At 37.8% G+C, this 26,693-nt stretch overlaps 1 protein-coding gene across 3 annotated transcripts in view; it reads left to right on the forward strand.

Moving 5' to 3' along the window:
* The window catches only part of ASPM (assembly factor for spindle microtubules), a 71,519-nt gene that overhangs the window by 15,083 nt on the left and 29,743 nt on the right, over positions 1-26,693 (forward strand). For 2 of the 3 annotated variants that reach the window (XM_089906518.1, XM_089906507.1), the window contains exons 4-17: positions 6,398-6,502; positions 6,905-7,051; positions 8,759-9,004; positions 9,283-9,350; positions 11,664-11,805; positions 12,354-12,484; positions 12,997-13,172; positions 15,214-15,359; positions 15,449-15,534; positions 15,978-16,199; positions 17,245-17,452; positions 17,557-17,699; positions 17,819-17,947; positions 22,948-23,142. In XM_089906518.1, coding sequence (XP_089762644.1) covers positions 6,398-6,502; positions 6,905-7,051; positions 8,759-9,004; positions 9,283-9,350; positions 11,664-11,805; positions 12,354-12,484; positions 12,997-13,172; positions 15,214-15,359; positions 15,449-15,534; positions 15,978-16,199; positions 17,245-17,452; positions 17,557-17,699; positions 17,819-17,947; positions 22,948-23,142 — 2,144 coding nt within the window. The remainder of the gene's footprint in view (positions 1-6,397; positions 6,503-6,904; positions 7,052-8,758; positions 9,005-9,282; positions 9,351-11,663; positions 11,806-12,353; positions 12,485-12,996; positions 13,173-15,213; positions 15,360-15,448; positions 15,535-15,977; positions 16,200-17,244; positions 17,453-17,556; positions 17,700-17,818; positions 17,948-22,947; positions 23,143-26,693) is intronic. The other variant, XM_089906515.1, reaches the window with a different exon arrangement.

A 26,693-nucleotide genomic window follows, 5' to 3' on the forward strand; every position in this document is an offset into this window, starting at 1 on the left:
ACTCTACTAAAACTTTTCCTGTCAAGGTCATGAACACATCCACACTTTGAGCCCAGTGGTTATTTCTCAGTCTTCATCTTGAACTCTTAGGCAGACTGATGCTTTGAATCTCCTTCTTCTCGAAATGCCTTATCCTGCCAGCCGCACTTCCTCCTGGTTCTTTTCCCGCGGCACTGGCTGCTTCTCAGGTTTCTCTTTGGAGCACTGTGTCTCTCCAGCCTCCCAACCTTGGAGTACACGAAGACTTAGTCACTGAACCTTGTTTATACTTTCACTCATTCCCTTAATGATCTCAGGCCATCTCACAGCTTTCAATACTATCTGTACATGGAGGCCTCACAATTTTATATCTTTGGGATGGACCGCTAATCTGTAGACTCATTTATCCAACATCTAATATTTCTACTTGACTGCCAAATGAGCATCTTTAATTTGTCCAAAACCAGCCCTTTGCTATCCCCACTCCCGTGACACGTGTACCTGGTGTATCACTCCCGACACAGCACTTCTGTTATGACCTCCTCTCATTTCAGGCCCCAAACCTTGGGATTGTCCCTAAGTGTGTTTCTCTCCTACCCTTTCTCTATAAATGCACACAGTCTGCCTGATTCCAAATTCAGTCCATTGACAAATCCTATCTTCTGTTCCTTCCAAGTATCAATACGTTCAGGATTGGATCACTTCTCACCATTTCTGATGGCACCATCTGAGCCTGTCTGTGACACTGCAAGCCCCCTAACAGATCTTGCTTTCACCCTTGCCTTCTCTGGAGTCTATTTTCCACTAAGCAACCAGGGCGATACTTTTCAAATATTTGTTAACTGGATGCTAACATTGTCCGTTACTATGCCCCTGATGACCTTTCGTCTCACTGGAAGCCAAGTTCTTACAATGATGATGCGCAAGGCCCTGTAAGGTCTGTGTTGCCCCAATCTCCTCCCAACCTCCGTCGTTCCTCTCTGTCCTTCTTGCTTCTGTCACCCTGGCTTCCTTGTTATCCTTGACCCTTCAACATTCTCTTCCCTCAGGGTATTTGCTGTTAATTGTCCCCTCTGTATAGAATGACTTCCTTCTCTAAGTCCCTTATATCAGCCTCAAAAGGGCCAGTAACTTGCCCAAGGTCACAAAATCTCCTAAAATAGAGCCACGGTTTAAACTCAGGTCTCCCTGTCTACAACGTACATGTCCTACCACATCTTTCTATCCTACTGTGATTTGAGAAAGAGAGAGAGCGGGTAGACATGAGGTTTTTATTTTGGGCACTGACCAAGGATGACAGTTTTGGAGATCCACCAACCTCAAACTTGTGATGTGCCAGTTAGCTCGAGGCACTTGGTGTCCAGGACGTGGCTTTACCTGCTTCCTGCCTCAGAACCTTCAGTGGCCCTCTGCTGTCACCAGATGATTGATTTCCAAGCTCCTTATTCTGTCATTTAAGATTCTCTTCATGTGACCTCCCCTTATCCAGCCTGCTGTCTTATTATTCAACAACATTCTCGCCATGCTACTCTTGCCATTCTGTCCAGGTATCCTCTTTTGTTGTTGTTCTTAACATCTCTCAGCATACATAATTATAATAAAAAATTGTTTCTTATTATGTGGGAGCTTTTCAGATTTGCTCTCACGACAACTTTCAAATACACAGCGCAGTCTTGTCCAGCCGCCCCACTGGACATCACACCCCCAGGACTTACTTTATAACTGGAAGTTTGTAACTTTTGACCCCCTCACCCATTTCACCACCACCCCCAGCCCCATCTCTGGCAACCACCAATCTGTTCTCTGTATCTGTTTGTGTTTTTTTTAAAAACAAGTTTATTTTCTTTTTTTAAAAATTTTATTTTTGGCTGTGTTGGGTCTTCGTTTCTGTGCGAGGGCTTTCTCTAGTTGTGGCAAGTGGGGGCCACTCTTCATCGCGGTGCGTGGGCCTCTCACTATCGCGGCCTCTCTTGTTGCGGAGCACAGGCTCCAGACACGCAGGCTCAGTAGTGTGGCTCACGGGCCTAGTTGCTCCGCGGCATGTGGGACCTTCCCAGACCAGGGCTCGAACCCGTGTCCCCTGCATTGGCAGGCAGATTCTCAACCACTGCGCCACCAGGGAAGCCCTGTGAGTTTGTTTTTTGTTTTTGTGTTTCCATCAGATGCCACATGTAAGTGAGATCATATGGTATTTGTCTTTCTCTGACTTATTTCAGTCAGCATAATGCCCTCAGGATCCATCCATGTTGTTGAAAATGGCAAGATTTCTTTCTTTCTTATGGCTAATTAATATTTCATGGCATATGTATATAACATCAATGACCACTTAGGTTGTTTTCACCTTGGCTGTTGTAAATGATGCTGCTGTGAACATGTGTCTTTCCAAGGTAGTATTTTCATTTCTTCAGAAAGTACCCAGGAGTGGAAGTACTGGATCATTTGGTAGTTCTGTTTTAAATTTTTTGATAAATCTCCATAATGTTTTCCATAGTGGCTGCACCAACAAGGGTTCCCTTTTCTCCACACCCTTCCAAACTTGTTATTTGTTGTATTTTTAATAACAGCCGTCTGACAGGTGTGAGGTGATTTGCTCAATGTGCTTTTGATTTGCCTTCCCCTGATGGTTAGTGATGTAAGCATGGTTTCATGTATCTGTTAGCCATCTGTATGTTTTCTTTGGAAAAATGTCTATTCAGATCTTCTGTCCATTTTTTAATTAGATGGTTTGCTTTTTGCTATTGAATTGTACGGGTTCTTTATATATTTTGGATATTAACCCCTTATCAGATATATGATTTACAAATATTTTCTCCCATTCAGTAGGCTGCCATTTCATTTGGTTGGTGATGTCCTTTGCTGTGCAGAAGCTTTTTATTTTGATGTAGTCCCACTTGTTTATTTTTACTGTTGTTGCCTTTGCTTTGGGTGTGGGATCAAAAAAATCATTGCCAAGACTGATGACAAGGATCTTACCCCCTATGTTTTTTTCTAAGAGTTTTATGGCTTCAGGTCTTGCATTTAAGTCTTTAATCCACTTTGAGTTATTTTTTGTGTGTATGGTATAAGATAGTGGTCTAGTTTCATATTTTTGCATGTGGCTGTTCAATTTTCCCAACACCATTTATTGAAGAGACTCTTCTTTCCCCATTGTATATTCTTGGCTCCTTTGTCATTAATTAATTGGCTATATGTGCATGGGTTTTTTTCTGGGCTCTATGCTGTTCCACTGATCTATGTGTCTGTTTTTATGCCAATATCATACTGTTTTGATTACTGTAGCTTTTGAGTCTAGTTTGAAATCAGGGAGCATGATGCCTCCAGCTTTGTTCTTTCTCAAGATTGCTCTGGCTATTTGAGGTCTTTCTTGATGGTTCCATACAAATTTTAGGATTGTTTGTTTTCATTCTGTGAAAAATGCCATTGGAATTTTGATAGGGATTGCATTGAATCTGTAGATTTCGGATAGTATAGTCATTTGAACTGTGTTAATTCTTCAAATCCATGAACATAGGAATATCTTTCCATTTATTTGTGTCTTCTTCAATTTCTTTCAACAATGTTTTATAGTTTTCAGTGTACAAGCCTGTCACCTCCTTGGTTAAATTTATTCCTAGGTATTTTAGTCTTTTTGATGTGGTAAGAATCTTTCCGATAGTTTGTTATTAGTGTACAGAAATGCAGCAGACTTTTGTACATTGATTTTATATCCTGCAACTTCATTGAATTTGTTTATTGTTCTAACAGTATTTTGGTGGTGTCTTTAGGGTTTTCTATATATATAGCATCATGTCATCTGCAAATAGTGACAGTTTTTACTTCTTACTTTCCAATTTAGATGGCTTTTCTTTCTTTTTCTGGCCTAATTGTTGTGGCTAAGATTTTCAAGATTATGTTGAATAAAAGTAATGAGAGTGGACATCCTTATCTTGTTCCTGACCATGTATCCTCTTATTAACTTTCATATATGTTGTTTTCTCACTAACTCACATCTTTCACTGATTCCTAGTACTTTATTCCTTGATGACTTTTTCCTCTATGTATATTCCCTTAGCAAATTTGAATGCAGCATACGAGACATCTCCTATCTACCTGTTAACTCCATTTCTTTGCTCCCATCATTTTATTTCCTATAGAAATATTCTGACCAGATAACAAATTCTTTGAATGTAAGGAACATATCTGTTTTGACCTCCTACAAGGTGTACACTAAATGATGAATGAATGACACAGTAAATGAATGAATGAGCAAATAAACCACTGATGTGTTGACACTTGAACCTGCAGTTTGTTTGAGGTGGCCGCCTAGCTGAGCTGAGCCTCTTTGCAAGGTTTAAAGAGAATTGCACACACTGGATATCTGATTTATGAGCATGGTAACTCACTAAGAGTGTCTGCCTTCTTTCTATTCTGACAAACCCAGGAGAGCAGAAAAAGAAGTCAGTTTTTCAAGATGCATTTATTCAACCTTGATAAGGTACCTACTATGTCCTATGCATTGTTCTAGGCTCTGTGGCTACAAGGAGAAAAGGTATCATTCCTGTCCTCAAGTTGTTCCCAGTCCTTTGAGTTATGCACAGGGAATCACGAAAGCACAGAAGTGGGGGCACTTTACTTGGCTTTACGTGACTGACAAGAAGCTGTGAGACCTGTCCAAAGAAGGTTCCCACAGAATAAAATGGTTCTAGGCGGAGGGGCCAGCTTTTGCAAGCCTTCAGAATGAGGAACTTTTCCTCATATTTTTATTTTTAAATATGTTACAGTGCAAAGACCCTTATAACCTAATAACTATTATGTAACATTTTGGTCATACTCCTTATTTTGACAGTTGGAGTAGATTTGCAACTCTTCTAAATCAAAGCTGAGCAAACTTTTTCTCTAAAGGTCCAGATAGTAAATATTTAGGTTTTGCAGGACATATGATCTCTGTTATAGCTGCTGAGCTCTGCCATTGTGGAAGGGAAAACAGCCATGGACAATGTGTAAATGAACAGGTGTGACTATTTCATATCATCTTCATGTGTCATGAAATATAATTGTTTGGAGGGTTTTTTTGTTTTTTTTTCCAACTAGTATTTATAAATGTGAAAATTCTTCTTAGCTTGCAGACTGTACACAAACAGCCATGGGCTGGATTCTGCCCTGGGCCTTAGCTTTCCCTCCTCTGTCTTTATTGGCTTCTTGTTTGTATTGAGCAGCAGCGCGAGCTGGTGTGAAACCTGCCTTTGAGGGAGTGAACTGCGTTCTGACAGGTTACTTGTAGGGACCACCCACTGCCTCCCTCATCACCGGGGTGAGGCACGGGGACCCATCGGGGCTCTCATTCTCCATCACTTGCCTAGTCAGTTGACATTAAGCCTTGTTAGTTCTGCTGTGAAAACAACTCTTCTCTAATCTGTCTCCACTGCTTCCGTGTTCCTTTAAGTTCTCATCATAGCTAACTTAGGCCCCTGGGATAGCTTCATTTTGGCTTCCATCTCTACTCTTGACTCCTTTCAGTCCATTGTCCATTCTGTCTTCTGAAATATATATGATGGTGTTACTGCCTGGACTTTAATCCTTCACTGGCCCACCAGGTACTTCTAACTGAATAATAGTGCAGGCTCTGGAGCTATACTGTCCAGCTCTGCCACCTACTAGCATGCGTGACTTTGACCAAGTGGCTTAGTTGCTCTAAGCTCCAGTATCCTGATTCCATAAAATGTAGAGATAAAAGCGCACTTCTCATAGGTTTCTGGTGATGACTGCATGAGGAAACCTAAATTACAAGACTCTGATAGCACCTGGCACAAAGTATTCGACTATTAGCTGTCACTGTTATTTTTAATAGTATTGAATTCTTTTCTACCTCTTCCAACCTCTTTTTTGTCTTGTTTTTCTTATCTGTATTCTTGGCTCCGGGCACTTTGCAGTTCAGTGGAAGGCCCTGTTCCTGGTGTGTCATGTCCACTGCAGGGTCAGCTCAGGGTCACCACTGCCAGGAGGCTGTCCTGCCGTTTAGGTGACTTAGCTCTCCCTCCCCTTGTCCCATGACTCCTCATGTGTACTTCTCCTTATGTAGTGTATTGTGATTCTTTCTACACTTCTGTGCTAGACCAAGAACTTCCTGAGGGCCGGGACCACATCTTTCCATTCTGCGTTCTCAGCACCTAGCACAGAGTCTGCTGTATATACACACACAGTGAACTGGTTGAATCTGAACCCTAGCTTCTGTAGACACAAAATATATTGTAGTTTCTGGTCTGTAACTTCCAGACATAAGTTTTATTACCCGAGTTCATACCCTGGCACATAGTGTTTATTCAGCATTTTCTAAACGGATATGATTTTGGAGAGCTCAAATCTTAACTTGACAGCAGTTCATTCACAGAATTTATTTCATTTTTTTAATGCTATTATTCTGTTTTCTCATATATTTTAGAGTCTTTAGGACACAGAACTCCTAATTTTAAAAAAAACAAAAAGACAAAACCCATTGTTCCTGTGGCACAATCTAATTTGACCTTCATAAAACCACTAAAAACAGGCAAGTGTTTAATATCTTTAAAGTCTATGAAAAACTGACATGGAATGAAGCATTAATTGCATTTCAAATGGAAATGAATTGATACTTTTTTGTCAAATAAAGGCTTTGAAAAATTGTTAAAGTGTGTATTCAAATAACAGGATATTTTCTCAGAGTTCAATGAAATTGACCCACTTTACCTGGGATTTTTAAAAAACCAGGAGGTACGGCCATACTTTTTCTCTTTTACTTTGACAACATTTTATACCCAAAATGTTTTCAACTATTTCTAGGAAGTAGTGAAAAAGCAAACATTGTTCAGTGTTTTAAAGGTGGTTTTGCTGGTAAAAATGGTCTTTTGCTATAGATTGTATAATAATTTAAAGGAAAATTTCTTATGCCATAACCTAATTGTATTCTTAGGTATTCCTAGACACCCAATGCCGTTTGCTGCAAAAAACATATTTTATGATGAACGCTGGAAGGAAAAGCAGGAACAGGGCTTTACTTGGTGGCTAAATTTTATATTAACTCCTGATGACTTCACTGTAAAAACAAATATTTCTGAAGGTAAACATTTAGTTAATGTTTAAATTAAATAATACTTTTGTTTTAACAGGTAGTTTTTAAAAATATTTATTTTTATTTTAATATATTTTTTAAAATTTATTTATTTACTTTATATTTATTTTTGGCCGTGTTGGGTCTTTGTTGCTACATGTGGGCTTTCTCTAGTTGTGGCGAGCGGGGGCTACTCTTCGTTGCAGTGCGAGGGCTTCTCATTGTGGTGGCTTCTCTTGTTGCGGAGCACTGGCTCTAGGCACGCAGGCTTCAGTAGTTGCAGCACGTGGGCTCAGTAGTTGTGGTTCGCGGGCTCTAGAGTGCAGGCTCAGTAGTTGTGGCCCACGGACTTAGCTGCTCTGCGGCATGTGGGATCTTCCCAGACCAGGGCTCGAACCCGTGTCTCCTGCATTGGCAGGCGGATTCTCAACCACCACGCCACCAGGGAAGTCCCTTAACAGGTAGTTTTTTAACGTGATTTTTCATTCTTTCGTTATACATGTTTATTATATTGTAGTTAATGGCATGGCTCGCTAGATCATTAACACAAATGCTCAAGATTGTGCGGGTGAGAATTTTGTGCTGAAAGTTCCGAACTTTACTTTTTCTTTTTGCTTTATCTTCCTGCTCCTCAGCCAGTTCAATTTCTAGCCTTTGCAGTGAATGGGTTTCACTTTAGTATAGATTCAATCTGCACTAACAGTGAGACATGGCTGCCTAGAAAGCCAGTTCAGTCTTAGCTGCATTAATAAAGTGTAATGTCCTGGTGAATCAATTTAAGTCTTATGTGGCCTGATTAGGGATGTTGTCTCCACTGTACCTTAGTTTAAGAAGTTTGTAGACAAGTATATAATTATGAGGGCTCTGAAAACCAGTTGATATGGGGAATTTTAAAAATATTTCAGTGTTTGTTCTGGAAAAGAGAAAAACTCAAGTATAGAACAGGATGGAAACATGGTATCCTTCAAATATTTAAAGAGTTTTCTCCTGAGAGAAGGAAGCTTCGTTTGGGCTGCTCTCCCATGGAAGTTGGTATAGGGATCAGTTCTACTCAAGTTAAGGAAAAACCCTTTAAAATATTTAACTTGCCAAAGCAACACCCAGGCTGACTTTAGGGAGATGCTTTCTCCATTGCTGCAGTGTTCCAGCAGACACTGGTCTGTAAGTGTCAGAGAAGTGTGTATGGGAATTTTACATTAAAAGGCCCTTTGATTAGATGATCTCTGAGGTACTTTTCTTTATTTTCCAAAAGTAAACAAAGCATGATTTTTAGTTCTCTTTTTGAGAGAAAATGTGTTCTATAAAAATTCAAATTGCATTTCAAAATTTAACTGATTTTAACAAATCACATTCTTTAGCAGCTTAGCTTTCTAATTTATAAAGAGGGTGGAAGCAGCGAAACCAGTCAGGGAGGCTCTCCCATTAGTCTGGGTCAGAGGTGATCATGTTGGAACCTGGACAATAGTGGTTGTGAGAAATGGTTAGACTTGGGGTACAGTTTGAAGGCAAGAGCCAAGATGTTGCAATGATAGCATGGCCTCATGTTCTGAGTGAATGGCGACACATTTATTTTGAGGTGGGAAAGAGAAGAAGCAGGCTGGAAGGGACGGGGAATAGGTTCTGTCTTGGCCATCTTCAATTGCATTTATTGCTGGGTTTTAAAATGTATATAAATATTGTTTAACCAAAAACATTCTTTCTTTCGTTTTTACCCAGTAAATGCTTCCACTCTTCTTTTGGGACTGGAGAGTCAACATAAAATAAGTGTCCCGAGAGCTCCTACCAAGGATGAAGTGTCTCTCAGAGCTTATACCGCTCGCTGCAGTTTGAATAGATTACGTCGTGCTGCGTGTCGCTTATTTACTTCTGAAAAAATGGTTAAAGCTATGAAAAAGCTTGAAATTGAAATTGAAGCTAGGAGGTTAATTGTTCGAAAAGACAGACACCTCTGGAAAGATGTGGGTAAGAAGATTATAGAAATCTTGAGATTAATTGTTCAAAAACACTCTAGAAATTTTGTATTTCAGAGTCAAATATATGCACTTGGTTTCACTTTGTGGCCTAACATTTCACAAACTTAAATGTGATCATGTACGTATATTAAAGAGTGGAAGTATACTTTAACTTATTTCATATATGTGATTTTCCATTTTGGCCACTGATTTCTCTCCATGAAATTTTATTTACTATCTCTATTTGATTAGTGATCTGACCTTACTTGCTTTTCACATGTATTTCAGGAGAACGACAGAAAGTCTTGAATTGGCTGTTGTCATATAATCCTTTGTGGCTACGAATCGGCCTAGAGGTAAGTACACCTTTCAGTTTTTGAAAAAAGAAACATCTTTTTATTATATACTTTTAATAGACTCTTTAATAAAATGATGGTTTCACTTATAAAGTCATTTGGTTAGCTTAATTGATCTTTCAGTATGAAACTTAAGGTCCCTTAATAAATGCTCATTAGGTTAATAGACCCCATCATTATATATTATTGCCATTTTGTTATATAGCAATTTTCCTGTTAGTTTCTTAAATATATACAATATATAATTTGGCACCAGATGTAATAACAAGTATAGTTAGCTCCTTTCTGAGCATTTACCAATGACAATGCCAGGGTGTTGTAAATATATTTCCATATTTAAATCTCTGTAAAACCCAGTGAGGTATGTATTATTATTTCAACTTCACTGACAAAACACAAACTCAGATGTTAAGTGACTCGCTGAATGCCAATGACTGGTTGGGACTGGACTCTACACCAGTCTGATGCCTTTGGAACCATTTTGATGGAACACCTCTCATGGAAACGTCATCAGAATTTGAGTTTTTTACATGGGGCATGGTTCAGTAATATTTAGAATGTTAAAACTAACTGAATTAGAAAGCCACTAGGAGTTGACTCTTAAAAATATTCTTTTATTACAATCCTCAGTGTTTCCATTTCCTTTAGTCTTTTACTGGTGTACTCATATTTTGTTCAGGCTTTTTACTTTTGTCATGTGGGATATCTCATTCTTGCTTCAATTACTTCTAGGCTTTTGAATTAAAAAATCTTTGGTACTGAAAGGAATCTTTACAATAATCTGGCTATTTATCAAGGAATTGAGGCAATGAATAAGAAGCCTACTCTGGTCACTCAGCTCGACAGTGTCCTTGCTAAGACTTCTTACTTTAATTCTTATTTCAATTGATTTGAAATTCAATTCAATTTCTTATTTCTTTCAGTGAAAGATTAATTAGAAAATTATATATCACCTGGCTGTGCTTTCACATGTCAAATAGTTCCAGAACCTCAATTAAAGTAGAACCTGTCTATTTGGGGCATAGCTTTTTTGTGGCAGAGGTAAAATGTAGGAGAGTTCGGTGGAAACATGCAATGCCTTTGAAAACTTCTGCTTACATGTAGTGTGCATCACTACCAACCATATCTCTGGCCAAAGTGCATTATCTGTCCAGACACAAATGAGGCAGAAATATTTGTTCTCTTGCAAGAGACACAGCAAGTCTATGCCATTTATTGGGAATAAGACCTTTTTTTAAAAAAATTATTTATTTGTTTATTTATTTTTGGCTGTGTTGGGTCTTTGTTTCCGTGCCAGGGCTTTCTCTAGTTGCGGCGAGCGGGGGCCACTCTTCATCACGGTGCGCGGGCCTCTCACTATCGCGGCCTCTCTTGTTGTGGAGCACAGGCTCCAAACCCGCAGGCTCAGTAGTTGTGGCTCACGGGCCTAGTTGCTCCACGGCATGTGGGATCTTCCCAAACCAGGGCTCGAACCCGTGTCCCCTGCGTTGGCAGGCGGATTCTCAACCACTGCGCCACCAGGGAAGCCCGGGAATAAGACCTTTTAAAGGGAAGGAAAGGATGAATAATTGTGGACAAAACATTCTACTTTACGCCACACCTTAGGGTTCTGCTAGTGGGTGTGACCTTTGAGGATCTTAAAAAAGCATCACAGGTGAAAAAAAAAAAGTAAATAAAGATAAAATTTCTGTATTTTGGCAGATATTAATACTTTCCCATGCTTTTGTCTGGTTTTGTCAGTGTAAGATTATAAAATATAATTTGATATATTTTTAGTTTTTTCTAATTGCTTTAAAAAATCGTTAATACTAATCATATTGATGTTAAATTAATGACATATTTTAGTCATTGATTATATACAGATCTGAGCGTCCCAGATGGTTTAGAACCATGGTTTACAGATGGTTTTCCATTTGTTAACTATTCGAAAGTTTAGAATTATTTACGTGTCTGTTGTACCTTCATGATATACTCTGTGGGACAGTTATAATTAAATTTGAGCAACAGGCCTACATTTGATAGTTCTTAAAGGAAAAAATTAAAATGTAAATATTACTTGTCACATGATTTTTAAGAATTTGTCTTAGTCATGAGCTTTCGTCTCTTTTTCATTGTGAAATATGCACTAAAAATTGCACAAAACGTATATGTTCAGTCCAAAGAGTTGTAGCAAATATTCCTATTATTCCCATGCTATCTAGGACGTAGAACAGCGCCAGTTCCTTAGACCGTCATTGTCTGTCTTTCCCCTTTTGCATCCCACTGCCCCTTAGAGATGACACAGTCCCAACTCTAGCATGAATTTCTTTTTAGACAATATATGGAGAACTCATCCCTTTGGAAGACAACAGTGACGTCACAGGGTTGGCAATGTTTATTCTGAATCGCTTGCTTTGGAATCCTGATATTGCAGCCGAGTACCGGCACCCGACCGTTCCTCATCTATATGGAGATGGTAAGTGGTTCTGCCTCAACTGCAGATATATCTATATGTCTATATATTATGTACATACCACATCTTCTTTATCCATTCATCTGTTGATGGACTCTTAGGTTGTTGCTTCCATCTCTTGGCTATTGTAAATGATGCTGCTATGAACATTGGGGTGCATGTATCTTTTTGAATTAGCATTTTTGTTTTCTTTGGATGTATACCCAGCAGTGGAGTTGCTGGATCACATGTAGTTCTAGTCTTAGTTTTTTGAGGCACCTCCATGCTGTTTTCCATAGTGGCTGCACCAATTTACGTTCCCCCTGCCAAAACAAAGCAACCAACCCAGCCAGAAAAAAAGGTAAATATAAGAAGTTTTATAATCTTATAAAGAATTCCAAGATAATTTGACTTTAAAATACAAAACACATCTCAAGAATCCTTAGTAGGGATGTATAGACTAAAAGCACAACAGAATAAATAAATATAGAAAAATATTTCAGAACCAAAAAACAAAACAAAAAAACTTGGGCACGGGTTAACTTGCTAGGCTTTTTTGTATTTTATTTCAGGTCATGAAGAAGCTTTGTCTAAGTTTACATTGAAAAAGCTATTACTGCTGGTTTGTTTCCTTGATTATGCTAAAATCTCCAGACTTATTGATCACGATCCTTGTCTCTTCTGTAAAGATGCTGAGTTCAAGGTATAGTTTTCAGTTTATATTTGGTTTATATTTCACAGTTAAGACTTTTGCCTGTTTTTATTGTATATTTCCTCCTTAGAAAAAGTGAGTTTCCCAAAGAACAGGACTCTGGAGTAGAATAAGAACGCCTACCCAGTAGTTCTAACCCTGCCTAACTTTTTATTGGTTGACATTTCACCAGCATATCACCCTGTTCTTAACTTTGATTTGAGAATGAATGTCACTATGCTTCTGAGGAATTAATTTGGGAGAAAATTTCTTTCCTAATTTAGTATGTTATCAAATTAATGCTAATTTTTAGAGTGTATTATTAATTATGAGCACTTTCTTTAAAGGTCTTAAATTGGAAATATATGAGGTTTGCATTGTTACTATAGGATATGAAACTGACCGTCTTTTTATACTACTATTAATTTTATTTCTATATGCACAGAATGATTTGAAGAATTTGTTTTCATTGTAAATAAAATTATAATTCTAGAATATAATAGCTGCCACTTGTTTTTCCATAGGCTAGTAAAGAAATTCTTCTGGCTTTTTCACGAAACTTCCTAGGCGGTGAAGGTGACCTTTCCCGTCACCTGAGCTTCCTGGGATTACCTGTGAACCATGTTCAGACACCTTTCGATGAATTTGATTTTGCTGTTACAAATCTTGCTGTAGACTTGCAGTGTGGGGTGCGTCTTGTGTAAGTATAAGAAATGGAATTATTTTGCTCACTAGAATAGACTAAAATTTTCTGGAAAACACTTTTTTCTATACATACACAATCTTTCTTGCTCCTTTACATAATGGGATAAATCTAGGGTTTAAAAAAGTTGGGATAAGTTTGGGATAATGGTATCAATTTTAGGCCCAGAAACCTCGTCTCCTATCCACATTTTTTTCTCCCTGCTGGCATGTGACAGTGTCTGAGTAGGAACCACTGATACCCCAGAATAGGAGTTGGGGAAAGCATGGAACTAATTAAATTAGCAGACATTTAAATAATGCTTTACGTCTGCAGTGGGTTCATGAGTGCATCATTTGAGACCAGTTTTAGTCGTGTTAACCTTGTTTTACACGTGAGGACACGTGAGATGAAGAAGTAAAGTGGCTTGCCCAGGTTTTATACAGTGGTGGTGGACATCAGCTCCGGATGTCTGGCTTCAGATCCCACGCTGTTTCCTCAGTAACAAACTGGAATCCTCAACATTGGCTTTGGTGTGACAACAGTTACCAGTGCCTGCTCTGGAAGGAGTGGCCTTTACACTGTGCCTTGGTTGGCTTCTTTAGGACAGGTGGATTGAAGACATCCGTCTTGTTTCTAGGAAACTCTCTAATTTATATTACGTTTGACATTTGTGAGGAAGGGATCCCTATATCTCTGTGAATCCCCAGTTCTTCAAAAACAGCATGCATGTCCCTTGTTGCCTTCTAAATTAAGTCTCCCTGAACTTTCTTTTCTTTTCTGATCATATATTCTCATGGCAAGGTAACAGTCTTTTGAACTTTACTGTAGCTTCCTCTCACTTGAGTAATTTCCATATAGGCCAGAGCATTTGCTGATAATGTTTTCCATATTATTTTTATATTTAATTTTTCATTTCATAAATCCAAGCCACCACATCTGTTTTCTGGCCAGTAGGAATTCACGATTTTAGACTTTTTCCACTGTCCAGGAGGAGCAGTGATTGGCTTTATGTTCAGTGCTATTTTTGACAATGAAGGACATTTTTGTGCTTTTATAGGAGTTACTGAGGATTTCCCAGTGTTGGGTGTTGATGCTTTGTCATTGGTCAGGAACTCTTGCTAGTTAAGAGACTCGATCTTGCATAACAAGTTTCTGTTTTCTTCAGTGTCAACAAAATGACCATAGGTCTTCAAGGTCATTTGAGGATACTTGGGAACGGTTAATCCACTGATGCTGTAGGTGGCAGTCAGTCTAGTGTTGCAGAAACGCTTCAGACGTTGACTGAGTGGTTGGCCTACAATGAGCGTACATTGCTTCCTAACCTTTAGAAATACGGTTCTGTAAACAATTCTGCCAAATTTTAACTATATATGGTAATCAGTTGGGGCTTGATTTTTCTGTGGAAACAGGGATCTTTGTCTAGTGTAAAACACTACATGATACTAAGAGTTTGAATTTAAACTGTGGTATAAATGACTTCTTAAGGTAGGCACTCAAACATTTTTATCTTATCTGGTATAGGTATAAGAGCATGGCTTTGGAAACTGTAAAACTGGGTTTTAGCTCTGATACAGCTAGTCCTGTCATTACTAGCTGTATGATCACAGGCAATTTACTTTACTTTTCTGGGCTTTGGTTTCTTCATCTGCCAAAAATGGGATAATAATGCCGATTGTGGGATTTGCCATGGGGACTAAAATAAAAGAAAGCACTTACTTGATGTGTAGAATACGGTAGCCCCTCAATAAATGTCCATTTTCCTTTCCTTTCCCTATAGAACCTTGTTGTTCTGTTCCTGTGTGCATTTGTGTGTGTGCATCTTATTTTTCATTCTTACATTCTGTTCACAGACCTTAACTCCCCGACTTAAATGAGAAATAACTCTATTTGCTAACTATGGAGCAACAGAGTTTTGAGATAGTATTTTGGGGTCTTTCTAACCTAAAACCCTTTAAATCGGGAAGATTGATGTGGGTGATTACTTTATTTAAATGAAGTTCATTTTTCATGTATGTTTTTATCTAACAATTTCATCTGAAAATTCCTCTATTGTTAGGCGAACCATGGAACTTCTCACACGAAACTGGAATCTCTCAAAGAAACTCAGGATTCCTGCAATAAGTCGTCTTCAAAAGATGCACAATGTTGACATTGTTCTTGAAGTTCTTAAATCACGAGGAATTCAGTTGAATGATGAGCATGGTAAAAATTGAGTAACTATAAAACTTTTCTTCTCACTAAAAATTGATGTGTACGTATATTGTGCTAACGGACTATCTTTCCATTTGCAGGAAATACAATCCTCTCTAAGGATATTGTGGATAGGCACAAAGAAAAAACTCTGGCTTTGCTTTGGAAGATAGTATTGGCTTTTCAGGTATTGTACATTTGGTACATTTTGTACTTTTTATCAATTTTCAGTATTGATTTATAAAAGCATTTTGCATCAAATAAAGACTAACAGTAGTAGTTATTACTAACTAGACTTTCTTCTGTCCCAGGAACTGTGGTAACTGCTTTAAGTATATTCCAGTCTAATCTTCTCAATGCCCCTATAAGGTAGCTAATTGTCATTACTTCATAGGGAAAGAAGGAGACTGGAGTTAGGGTTCAGCATTGAACAGAAGCAGAGAGGAGATTAGAACGCAGGCTTGCGTGGCCGCAGATCCCATGCACTTAACCACTTACACATTCCATCACTTCCACGTAGATTGTATTTGCCTTAAAAAAAAAATCATGATAATAGAAGACTTTAGCTTCTGTGGGTCAAAAATAATATATGAAAAATATAAAGATATGTATCCTCTTTTCGTATTTCAGGTGGATATTTCCCTTAATTTAGATCAGTTAAAGGAAGAAATTGACTTTTTAAAGCACACACAGAGTATGAAGAGAACAATGTCTGCACTGTCATGCCATTCTGATGCTGTTATCAGTAAGAAAAAAGACAAAAGGCATAGTAGTCACTTTGAACAATATAGTGAAAGCGTAAAGCTACTGATGGATTGGGTAAATGCTGTCTGTGACTTCTATAATAAAAAAGTAAGTTCTTTGTTTTAGCCCAGTTTCTTTAAATAAATTTTGGTTTAAGTCAAACTTAGCACGTGAAATATTTTCTTTAATTTCTTAAATAATTTAGTTGATATGTATAAGCAAACTTTTCCTCTAATGAATAAGGGTACTGTCACATACCTAGTGTCATCTAATCTGTCACCAATTGTATAATGCACGATTATTTTATGTATCACCAAGAAAAAAAAATGTCCTAGTTGGGAGTCTTAATAGGAGATGCTTGCATTGAACTGTGGGCCAAAGGATCACACCCTCATTACAAGAGGGAATGAAAATAAACCACAGAGGGACGTTAGAGAGGAGGAGAGGAGTCTAAGCTGTGTCTTTTATAATCATTTGTTAGATCGATCCTGTATTTCTGTATGAAATGTACGTTTAAGTATAAATACATGAAAATAAATGGTCCTGACACACATGAATAAAATATCTGTTAAGGAATATAAAACAGAAAAACCATCAAATATATGGGTAATCGTCTATGTTTTAATTAAGTACTAGAGAGCCCTGAAGACCCTAGTGCTGAGGCTCTAGGGGAGAATGTGTCCCATGCCTTTCTCTTAACTTCCGGTCCTGCTGGCAACCCTTGGCCTTCCTTGCTGTGTAGACACATCACTCCCATCACTGCCCGTCTTCACACGGCATTTTCCCTGTGTGTCTGTCTCTGCGTCTCTCCTTTTCTTATAAAGACACCAGTCACATCTGATTAAGAACTCGTCTTACTCCAGTGTGATCTCACCTTAACTAGTTAAACCTGCAGTGACCCTCTATCCAAATAAGGTCACATCCGGAGATTCTGGGAAGGACATGAATTTTTGATGAACGCTGTCCAACCCAGAACAACAATATGACTGATATTTTATAGGTGAGGATTTGGCCGTGCATATGGTATTATACTAGGCGCTACTAGAAATTAACGTGATAGTCAGCTATTCAAAGGAAATATGGACTACAAAACCATTAGAATCTATATTCCTATCTAAATACAGTTCATTCTTTTTCTGATATTTCCAATCAGGTGGAGAATTTTACAGTGTCTTTCTCAGATGGCCGGGTGTTATGTTACCTGATCCACCACTACCATCCTTGCTACGTGCGTTTTGCTGCCATATGTCAGCGTACCACCCAAACCGTAGAGTGTACGCAAACTGGTTCTGTGGTGTTAAACTCATCATCTGAATCTGATGAAAGTTCCCTGGATTTGTCTCTTAAAGCACTTGATCAGGGTTAGTCCCTTTTGGTTGATTAACTTTTCCAGTTTTTTCATTGGCCTGTCTGATTTCTGGCAAGAGCAGTCTAATCTGATCTCTCTCTTTTACTTGCATTGCAGAAAATACTTCGGAACTATACAAAGAACTCCTAGAAAACGAAAAGAAGAATTTTCAGTTGGTCAGGTCTGCAGCTAGAGACCTCGGTGGAATACCTGCTATGATCCATCACTCAGATATGTCAAATACAATTCCCGACGAGAAGGTAAGTAAAAGTTTCTTAACCAATAATACCTCTTAATAATCAGATTCTCAGACGACAGGAAGTTTTATATTCTCTGTCTCATGGAAACTTCTGTTTTCATCTTTTATGTTATCTCTTAGGTGGTTATTACCTATCTGTCATTTCTTTGTGCGAGGCTTTTGGATCTTCGTAAAGAAACGAGAGCCGCTCGACTTATACAAACAACTTGGAGAAAATATAAGCTAAAAAAGGATCTAAAACGCCATCAGGTACTCCTCAAAAATGAAAAAACACTATAACCTAAACTGTAGTTCATAAGATGTCAGCTGATTGATTCTTGATACTGTTCTTACATTTTACCGAGGTAGGAAATTACTGAGGTAATTTTCATAATTGTGTGTGTTTCGAGTTGGGGATGAATATTTTCCCCTAACTCCTCATGTTTCCTTCATTCAATTTTTCTTCCAGCCTCTGCCCCAAGGGACATGGAGTACCTTAACCACGTTGTAAATTGGTGAAAAGTTAACTGGGGAGGTCTGACTCAGCTCTTCCCTCCTTCATCCTGGACTCTGACTTGCCTCCAGGAAACAGGAGTTTTCCTTTAATTTTTCATGTTGTGCTCTGGAAGGCTTGACCTCAACTGGTGCCATTCGGGCCTGGGTGTCACCTGCCTGATTCTGCAGTTCAATTAGCCAGCTCATTTTGTCTGCCATGAAACTGTCTTCTAGGTTATCCTTTGTTAGTTTAAAAGCAGCATTTTGGTTTCCATCGTTTTATTTCTCAAAATGTTTAGGACCTGAGCACAGGGAGAAGGATGTCATTTACTGTTTTCCTTTGCAACCCCAGTAGTATGAATTTTGCATTAACATAAAATAAGAGTTTTCTTGAGTTCTGAGAAAAATGTCATTTTTAACAATCTGAGAAATGGTCTCCTTGATCAAATTGAAAAAACTATTTTAATCCTTTTATCTCAGTACTCTTTCCACTAATGATGCTGTATTTATTTGGAGAAATCAAAGAAGCAGCCATGCTTAAGAAATCTTATCAGATCTGTTTCAGAAATACATTTCACCCAGGATTGCTCCTCGGTTTTGAATTACAATGCACTTATGATAAAGTTCTTAGTAGCTGTAAAGTAGCTAAATTTTGGCAAATCATAAACATACCATGTTTTCTCTCACACCATATCAGGCCTGGAAATAACACTAATTGAAATAATCTGCTCTGGCCCCACTGAGTCTTGGTAGTAACTTTTGGGAAGTAGGCAGTGGCTTACACTCGCAAGGGGTCTTCTCTGCTGCCACGTATTCTCTGTGCCTTCTTTCGCCCCTTATCTTCAGGGTCTGCCTCCTTGCCCACATATCCTTGGAGGATAACTTGCACTTCTGGGGGCTTATCGGAGAATTGTTTTAGCAAAGTTTTCAGGGAGGGCACCCTCCTGGCCAGTCCTCAAATTAGTTCATTAATTCTTTTTATATGGCAATAAATGAGACATTTAAGATTTTAAGAAACAGGTATCAATTAGTTTTTTTTTTTTTTGGTAATGAAATCTTAGTTTTCTGCTCAAGGTAGTCTTGTATTAATCACACATATCAATTGCAGAAATTTCTTAGCTTTTTCCTCACAAGATCCCTTTTATTGATTTATTTCCTTTGTCCAAGTATTGGAAATGTCCCTTTTTTTTTTGAAAACCACTGCTTCTCTCCTTTCTCCAGGTGACAATACTCCTTTTCTTATACAATTACACTGAGATCCAAGTATACCTCTTCATTTGTTATTGGGAACATTAAGCAGCAGGTTCCCTTCATATTCCTGTAGAAATATCACAAGCTAGTAAGCACATAAACATTACCTTGAGGTAGCTATTTTCCAGGTTCTATATTTTCCTTTAGTCATTATTGTAATTTAGATAAACTATTTATTGAGAATAGAATGGTTCAAGCTCTTGTTGTGATGGAGAAGCATTGGCTAAACAGCCCAAATTCCCTGGCGAATGAAGCAGGGTTATCCAAGGGTCCCCAACACATTCTACCTCTTAGTTCTTCCTGAGTGAATAGGCACCAGTTCCAAAGCAAAGTAAATCCTTTACATATACAAAGCAAAATAAAAATAAACTGGTAACACGTTGGCTCGGCCACACGGTAGAATTAAAAATGATGACATGTGGTCAGTGACTGCGGGTATGGGAACTTTTGCCATTGGTTTATGTAAGTTTTCAAATAGTTGCTAGTTTTTGTAATATATTTGGCTCTTTGAACTTATCTACTTTCCTTCTGTAGCTTTTCTAATGTCACATACAATTGTTCCACATTAGTTTGCTTGAGATTGAGATGACCTACAAGCTGAATTCAGTTTCATTTTACATCAACTTATTGCATCCAAAAATGCCCCTGGTCCTTAGAGCTTTTGACTCAAAAGCTACTTTTGAACTGCATTGTATTCTTTATTAAGCTAATCAGTTGGGTGCTTTTTATTCCCCTGAAATATTTTTCTTTTAAACTGTGGTAAAGAACACATATCATAAAATATACCATCTTAACTGTGTTTTAGGTTATTCCTAGTTTTAAAGTTTACCGAACACTACCATTTGTAGTGTTAAGTATATTTGCATTGTTGTGAAACAGATCTCCAGAAATTTTTCAATTTGGAGAACTGCAACTTTGTACTCACTAACCATTCCCCATTTCCTCCCCCACTTATCCCTGGTAACTACCTTTCTACTTCCTATTTTGACTACTTTAGACACCTAATATAAGTGGAATCATACAGTATATTCGTCCCTGTGTGACTGGCTTCTTTCACTTAACATATGCCCTCAAGGTTCACCCATGTTGTAGCCTGCAGCAGAATTTCCTTCATTTTAAAGGCTGCATAGTATTCCATTGTGTGTATATACCACATTTTGTTTATCCATTCAATGGGCATTTGGGTTACTTCCACCTCTGGGCTATTGTGAATAATGCTGCTATGAACAGGAGTGTACAAATCCCTCTTTTTGACCCCGTTTTCAGTTCTTTTGGAGATCTACCTAAAAGTGGTATTGCTGGATCATATGGTAATTCTATTTTTGATTTTTTTTGAAGAACCACTATACTGTTTTCCAATAGTAGTCACTGTGGGTTGCATTTTACAATCCCACCAATAGTGAACAAAGATTCCAGCTACTCCATGATCCCTGCCAGCAGTTGTTGTTTTCTGGTTGTTTGTTTGTAGTAGTTTAGAGATATCTCATTGTGGTTTTGATATGCATTTCTCTGATGATTAGTGTTGTTGAGCATCTTTTCATATGCCTGTTGGCCATTTGTATGTCATCTTTGGTGAAATATCTTCGTTTGCCCATATTTTAATTGGGTTATTTGATTTTTTATTGTTGAGTTGTAACAATTCTTTATATACTCTAGATACAAGTTCCTTATTAGATATATGATTTGCAAAATTTTTTTTCAGTATGTAGGTTTCCTTTTCACTCTGTTGATTGTGTCCTTTGATGAACAAAATTTTTTGTTTGATGTAATCCCATTTTGTCTAATTTTTGCTTTTGTGCCTGTGCTTTTGCTGTCATATCTCATAAATCATTGCTAAATCCAATGTTATGAAACTTTACCCTATGTTTTCTACTAAGAGTTTTATACCTTTGGGTTGAATGTTTAGGACTTTCATCCAGTTTGTGTTAATAAATGCATAGTGTGTGAGATAAGGGTCCAACTTCACTCTTCGATATGTTGGTATCCAAATACCAGTTTTCACAACACCATTCATTGAAGAGACTGTCCCTTTCCCATTGAGTGGTCTCGGCACCCTTGTTAAAGATCAATTACCCAGTTACATGGGGGTTTATTTCTGGGCAGTCTATTCTGTTACGTTGTTCTATATATCTGTCTTTATGCTGGTTCCACACTGTTTGATTATTGTAGCTTTGTGATATGTTTTGAAATTGTGGGTGTTGGTGAAGGGGGGTGTGCTTTTAACTTGGATCTTTATAGCCTTAAAGGCCACAGGCTTCACAGGGCACTGACAATGATGTTAGATGGCTTAATCCACTTGTTGGACATAATTCCTCAGCCTAATTTTAGAACTTTCTAGTCTTTCCTCACTCAAGGGTGTGATGCAATATATGGCCCCCACCATTCCTTAGTATATGTTTCAGTCCATTAGTTCCCTTTTTCCTCTGTCAGAATAGCAGTTTGATCCCTTCCCTAGGAAACTGCTAATCTCTGTGTAGAGCCCACTCTTGCGTAGTGCGTGGTCCCAGACAGCAATGCAAAGGGTTATCAGACGATCTCTAAGTTGTTCCTTTTCACTAGATGAATAATTTATATTCCAGTTTCTAATTCAGGTGAACTGAAGTGATAGATCTAGCCTTGAAGAGTATAGCAAAATGATTAAGAGCACGAACTCTGAAGCCAGACTACCTGTGTCCAATCCTGGCCATCCTCCTGGTGGACTGACTATCTACCTGAGCGCTCAGCCCCAGTTTCCTCATGGCCATGAGAGTAGTGCCTGTTCATCTGTTCTTAACGGTTGTTGTGAGGTTGGATGAATCATTCCTGCAGTGTTTAGAATGGTGCCTGACACCTGGTATTTAATCTTTTATTATTCATACTAATTCATGATTAGAAGTAAGAAGTAGAGATGTGCAGGGCACTGGCCTCTAGCACTCCCGGGGCAGCCAGCTCCTCTCTGGCCACCGACGCTGCAGGACAGTCCTGGCATCAGTTATCACAACCCAGTACTCTGTTCTCTTCAGCCTCTATGGCTTAAAGCCACCATGTATTCTGGGGGTAAAGGAGGGTATTTTGCCTTTCCTTTTTTGTGAATTCCTTTCTTCAAATTGTAGCAGAACAGTACCACCTTATACTGTAAAGCATTTGTTTCAGAGTCTCTTTTTTTCTCCTACAATCCATCCCTTTCTCAAAAATCAAACATGAATTCACTGCACCATAATCTGAGACACATACCATATTTAAATTGACTTTATATTGATTACCGATGATCTGTGATAAATCAAACATGTCTGTGATCATTATCTTAGGATGATATTTCCTAGGAATCTTTGTTTTATCATATAAATATATCTGCACGTCTATTCAATATGTTCAACAATATATCAGCTATTTCAACATGCCCAGAAGTGATGAGCATATTTTACAATAAGTCTGGGGGACATTTTATTTCCAGGATCGATTTGATTAATATTTAACAGGTGATTTTCTTACAAATAATGGTTTAGGGTCTTAAGTGAGTAAGTGCTTTTTTTTTTTTTTTCTAGAAGAGAGACAAAGCTGCAAGAATTATTCAGTCAGCTGTAATCAATTTTCTAACTAAACGACGATTCAAAAAGGAGGTCAACGCAGCATTGGTCATTCAGAAATATTGGCGAAGACTCTTAGCGAAGAGAAAATTATTAATGTTAAAAAAGGAAAAACTAGAAAAAGTTCAAAATAAATCAGCATCTGTTATTCAGGTATAGTATTCTGAATTTTTGAATTTAAAAAGGTTTAATGACATTTTTAAGAAAGTAAAATATGATAAAGTTTTAAATTATTATATTTTAGGCTTCTACATTTTATGTAGTACTTAAGCTTAACAAATATTTGATACCTCCCTGCTACATGTAAAACTCTTGGCTGTGTTCAGCATAAGGGTCAAACAAATCGAAACACCTCCTTTGCTCTGAAGGAGGGAACAGTCTAATTCTGTACCCCGTGCTGTCTTCTTTGCTTTACATTAGAGGTTTGCAATCTTCCACTGTGGGTCATGCTGGCACACTGTACCCTTCTACCTTGTGTATCCATAAACCCAGCCACAGTCTCTTTTGCATCTTTACTATGAGTCCTGGAAATTTCTTTGGGGATAACAGTGTACATCTTCCTCTCCAACCCACTTAGTTGGCAAGTGCTGGAAATACTACTTATCATCAGTTTATAGAATGCCTATGTAATTTTTCTACTGAGTAAAAAAAAAAAAATTAACTTATCTACTTTACTTAATGGACATATTCCTTACATCCAAATGTTAGTCTTTGATATTACATTCTATTTTAATAACATCAGAGAGGTGTACTATTTAAATTTACGCTATGTAAATGCCATTGAATTTTATCTATTTTATAAACTTGGAGATTTGTTTCTGGCTACTACTACTGAAAGTGAGAGATTCTGATTTAATAAATTCTCTTTCTCTGAACCTTTTTTTTAATGTGGAATATTACACATAGAAAATTGCACAAAACACAAATGTAGAGCCTAATGGTTTTTCACTAAGTGAACACTTACGTAACCACACCCTAGGTCAAGAAATAGAATATTGCTAGCCTCTCAGAAGGCATTTCTCAATCAGTTAATCCCCCAGCCCAGCCGAAGGTAACCATTATTCTAATGTATGCTAATCATGCCTTTTTCCTATACATCTTTCTTAAATGCTCTAATATTGTCTTGCCTGTTTTTTGAATTTTACATAGAGGGGTTCAGACAGTGTGAATTCTTTTATTGAACATGAAATTTGTGGAGATTTATCAGTGTTGTTGAGTGTAACTGTGATTTAACTTTCATTTTATAATATCCTGCAATTTATTTGTCTGTTCTGTTGTTGATGGACATCTGGCTTTCTGGTTTTGAGCTGTTATGACTAAAGCTTTTATGAACGTGCCTTTTGGTGTGAAATATATTCACTCTGTTCGGCATATACCTACGAGTACAACTGTTTGTCTTAGAGTATATATATTTCAGTTTTAGTACATACTGCCAAGGACTTTTCTAAGGTGGTTATAGCACCACCAGCTGTTTATAATACTTGGAAATTATCTCTTTAATTTTAGCCATCCTGGTCACCATTCTGGTCGTTGTGCGGTGGTATCTTAGAATAGATTTAATTTGCATTCCCTTGATAATGAATGACATTGAACACATTTTCATATTGAAAGTCTTCTTTCATGAAGTGTTTCTTCAAGGATCTTTTTTTCCGTTTTTTATTTTGATTGTTTGCTTTCTTGTGGATTTGTAAGAGATCTTTATCTATTCTGGTTATCAGACATTTGTTGGATATGTGCGTTTTAAATGTCTTCTCCCAGACCGTGGTTTATAGTTTTATGTCTTCAGTGAAAGTTCTTAATTTTCTTTTATGGTTAGTGGGTTTTGTTTTTTTTTTGAACCATTTAAGGAGTGTTATTTCAACCTAAGGCCTTGAAGATATTCTCCTGTATTATATTCGGAATTCTTTAATGTGTTGTCTTTCACATTTAGATCTCTCTTGAAATTAATTTTTGCATATGATTTGTGTTAGGGACCATTTTTCTTTTTGTATATATGGATAGCCATTGTTTCAGTTACAATTTACTGAAATGACCACACTTGCCTCATTGCTGTGCTATCTTTAATTATTTTTTATTTTTATTTATTTTTGGCTGTGTTGGGTCTTCATTGCTGCGTGCGAGCTTTCTCTTGTTGCAGTGATCGGGGGCTACTCTTTGTTGTGGTGCGCGGGCTTCTCATTGCGGTGGCTTCTCTTGTTGTGGAGCACGGGCTCTAGGTGCGTGGGCTCAGTAGTTGTGGCTCACAAGCTTAGTTGCTCCGCGGCATGTGGGATCTTCCCGGACCAGGACTCGAACCTGTGTCCCCTGCATTGGCAGGCGGATTCTTAACCACTGCCCCACCAGGGAAGCCCTGCTGTGCTATCTTTAGCATACATCAAATATTCTTATATGTGTGGTTCTGTTTCTAGAGTTTTTTCTATTTCATTGTTCTTTTTGTCTACCAGTGAGCCATGTACTCTAGCTTTACAAGAAATCTGGATGTCTGGTAGATAAAACTTTCTTTGTTTTCTTTAAGAAGTTTTTGGCTTTTCTAAAGTCCTCTGCATTTTCACACATTTTGAATCTGAAGTTTAAAAAACATTGGAATTTGATTGAGATTTAATTGAATAGGTCAGTTTAGTTAGAATTGATATCTTTAGCTACTAAATGTGGTATTTATTTCCTATTTATTTAGGCCTTCTTTAAAAGTCTCCTAAAATGGTTTTATGATCTGATGCAAGAGGCCTTAAATATCTTCATTTGTTCCTAGGTATATTATAAATTTTTTAAAATTTAAATTTAATAAATTTTAACTTTACGTTGATTAAAATTAAAATTTTTAAATTAACCCTCAGTAAAATGTGCTTTTCTTTTTTTGGTGTGTGGTTTCACAGATTTAAACACACATACACATGTGTTTAAACACAGTTGTGAAATCATCACCTCAATCAGGATACAGAACAGTTCCATCTCCCAGAAGAACTGTTGCATTCTATTCCTTTGCGGTCCTTTCTCCCTCCTCACCCAGCCCCAGGCACCCAAGCTCTGCTCTCTGTTCCCATAGTTTTGCCTTTTTGAGAATGTCGCATAAGGGAGCCATGCAGTAGGTAAGTTTTGAGACTGGTTTTTTTTTCTCCCTGCAGGATGCCTTTGAGTCTCATCCAAGTTGTTGCATGTATCAGTGGTTTATTCTCCTTCATTGCTGAATAGTATTCCATTGTATGGATGTACCACAATTTGATTATACATTAATCTGTTGAGGGGTATTTGCATTGTTTCCAGTTTTAGGTGATTTCATTCCATTAGGGTAAACAGCTAGGAATGAGATTGCTGGGTCATTTGGTAAGTGTATGTTTAGCTCCATAAGATATCACCAAACTGTATCTAGAGTGGCTTAACCCACTTTGCTGCCCACCCCCAAAGTGTAAGGATGCTAATTGCTCCATATCCTTAGCAACACGGATTTCTATGTTTTTCAGTCGTTCTGATGGATGTGTAGTGGTGTCTTGGTTTTAGTTTCTATTTTCCTAATGGCTATGTATATGTCTTCAAATGCTTAATTGCCTTTCGATTATCTTCTTTATGAAGTGTCTCTTGAAATCTTTTGCCCATTTTTATAATTGAGAGCTTATCTTATTGAGTTTTGAGACTTTTTCTATATTCTGGGTACAAGTTGTTTGTCAGTGATTTGCAACTATCTTCTCTTGATAGGCCTTTTACAGACA

The sequence above is a fragment of the Delphinapterus leucas genome, chromosome 1 (assembly GCF_059928025.1).
Source record: "Delphinapterus leucas isolate spDelLeu-1000000601 "Yukka" chromosome 1, BTC_Dleu_Yukka2, whole genome shotgun sequence".
NCBI classification, from domain to species: Eukaryota; Metazoa; Chordata; class Mammalia; order Artiodactyla; family Monodontidae; genus Delphinapterus; species Delphinapterus leucas.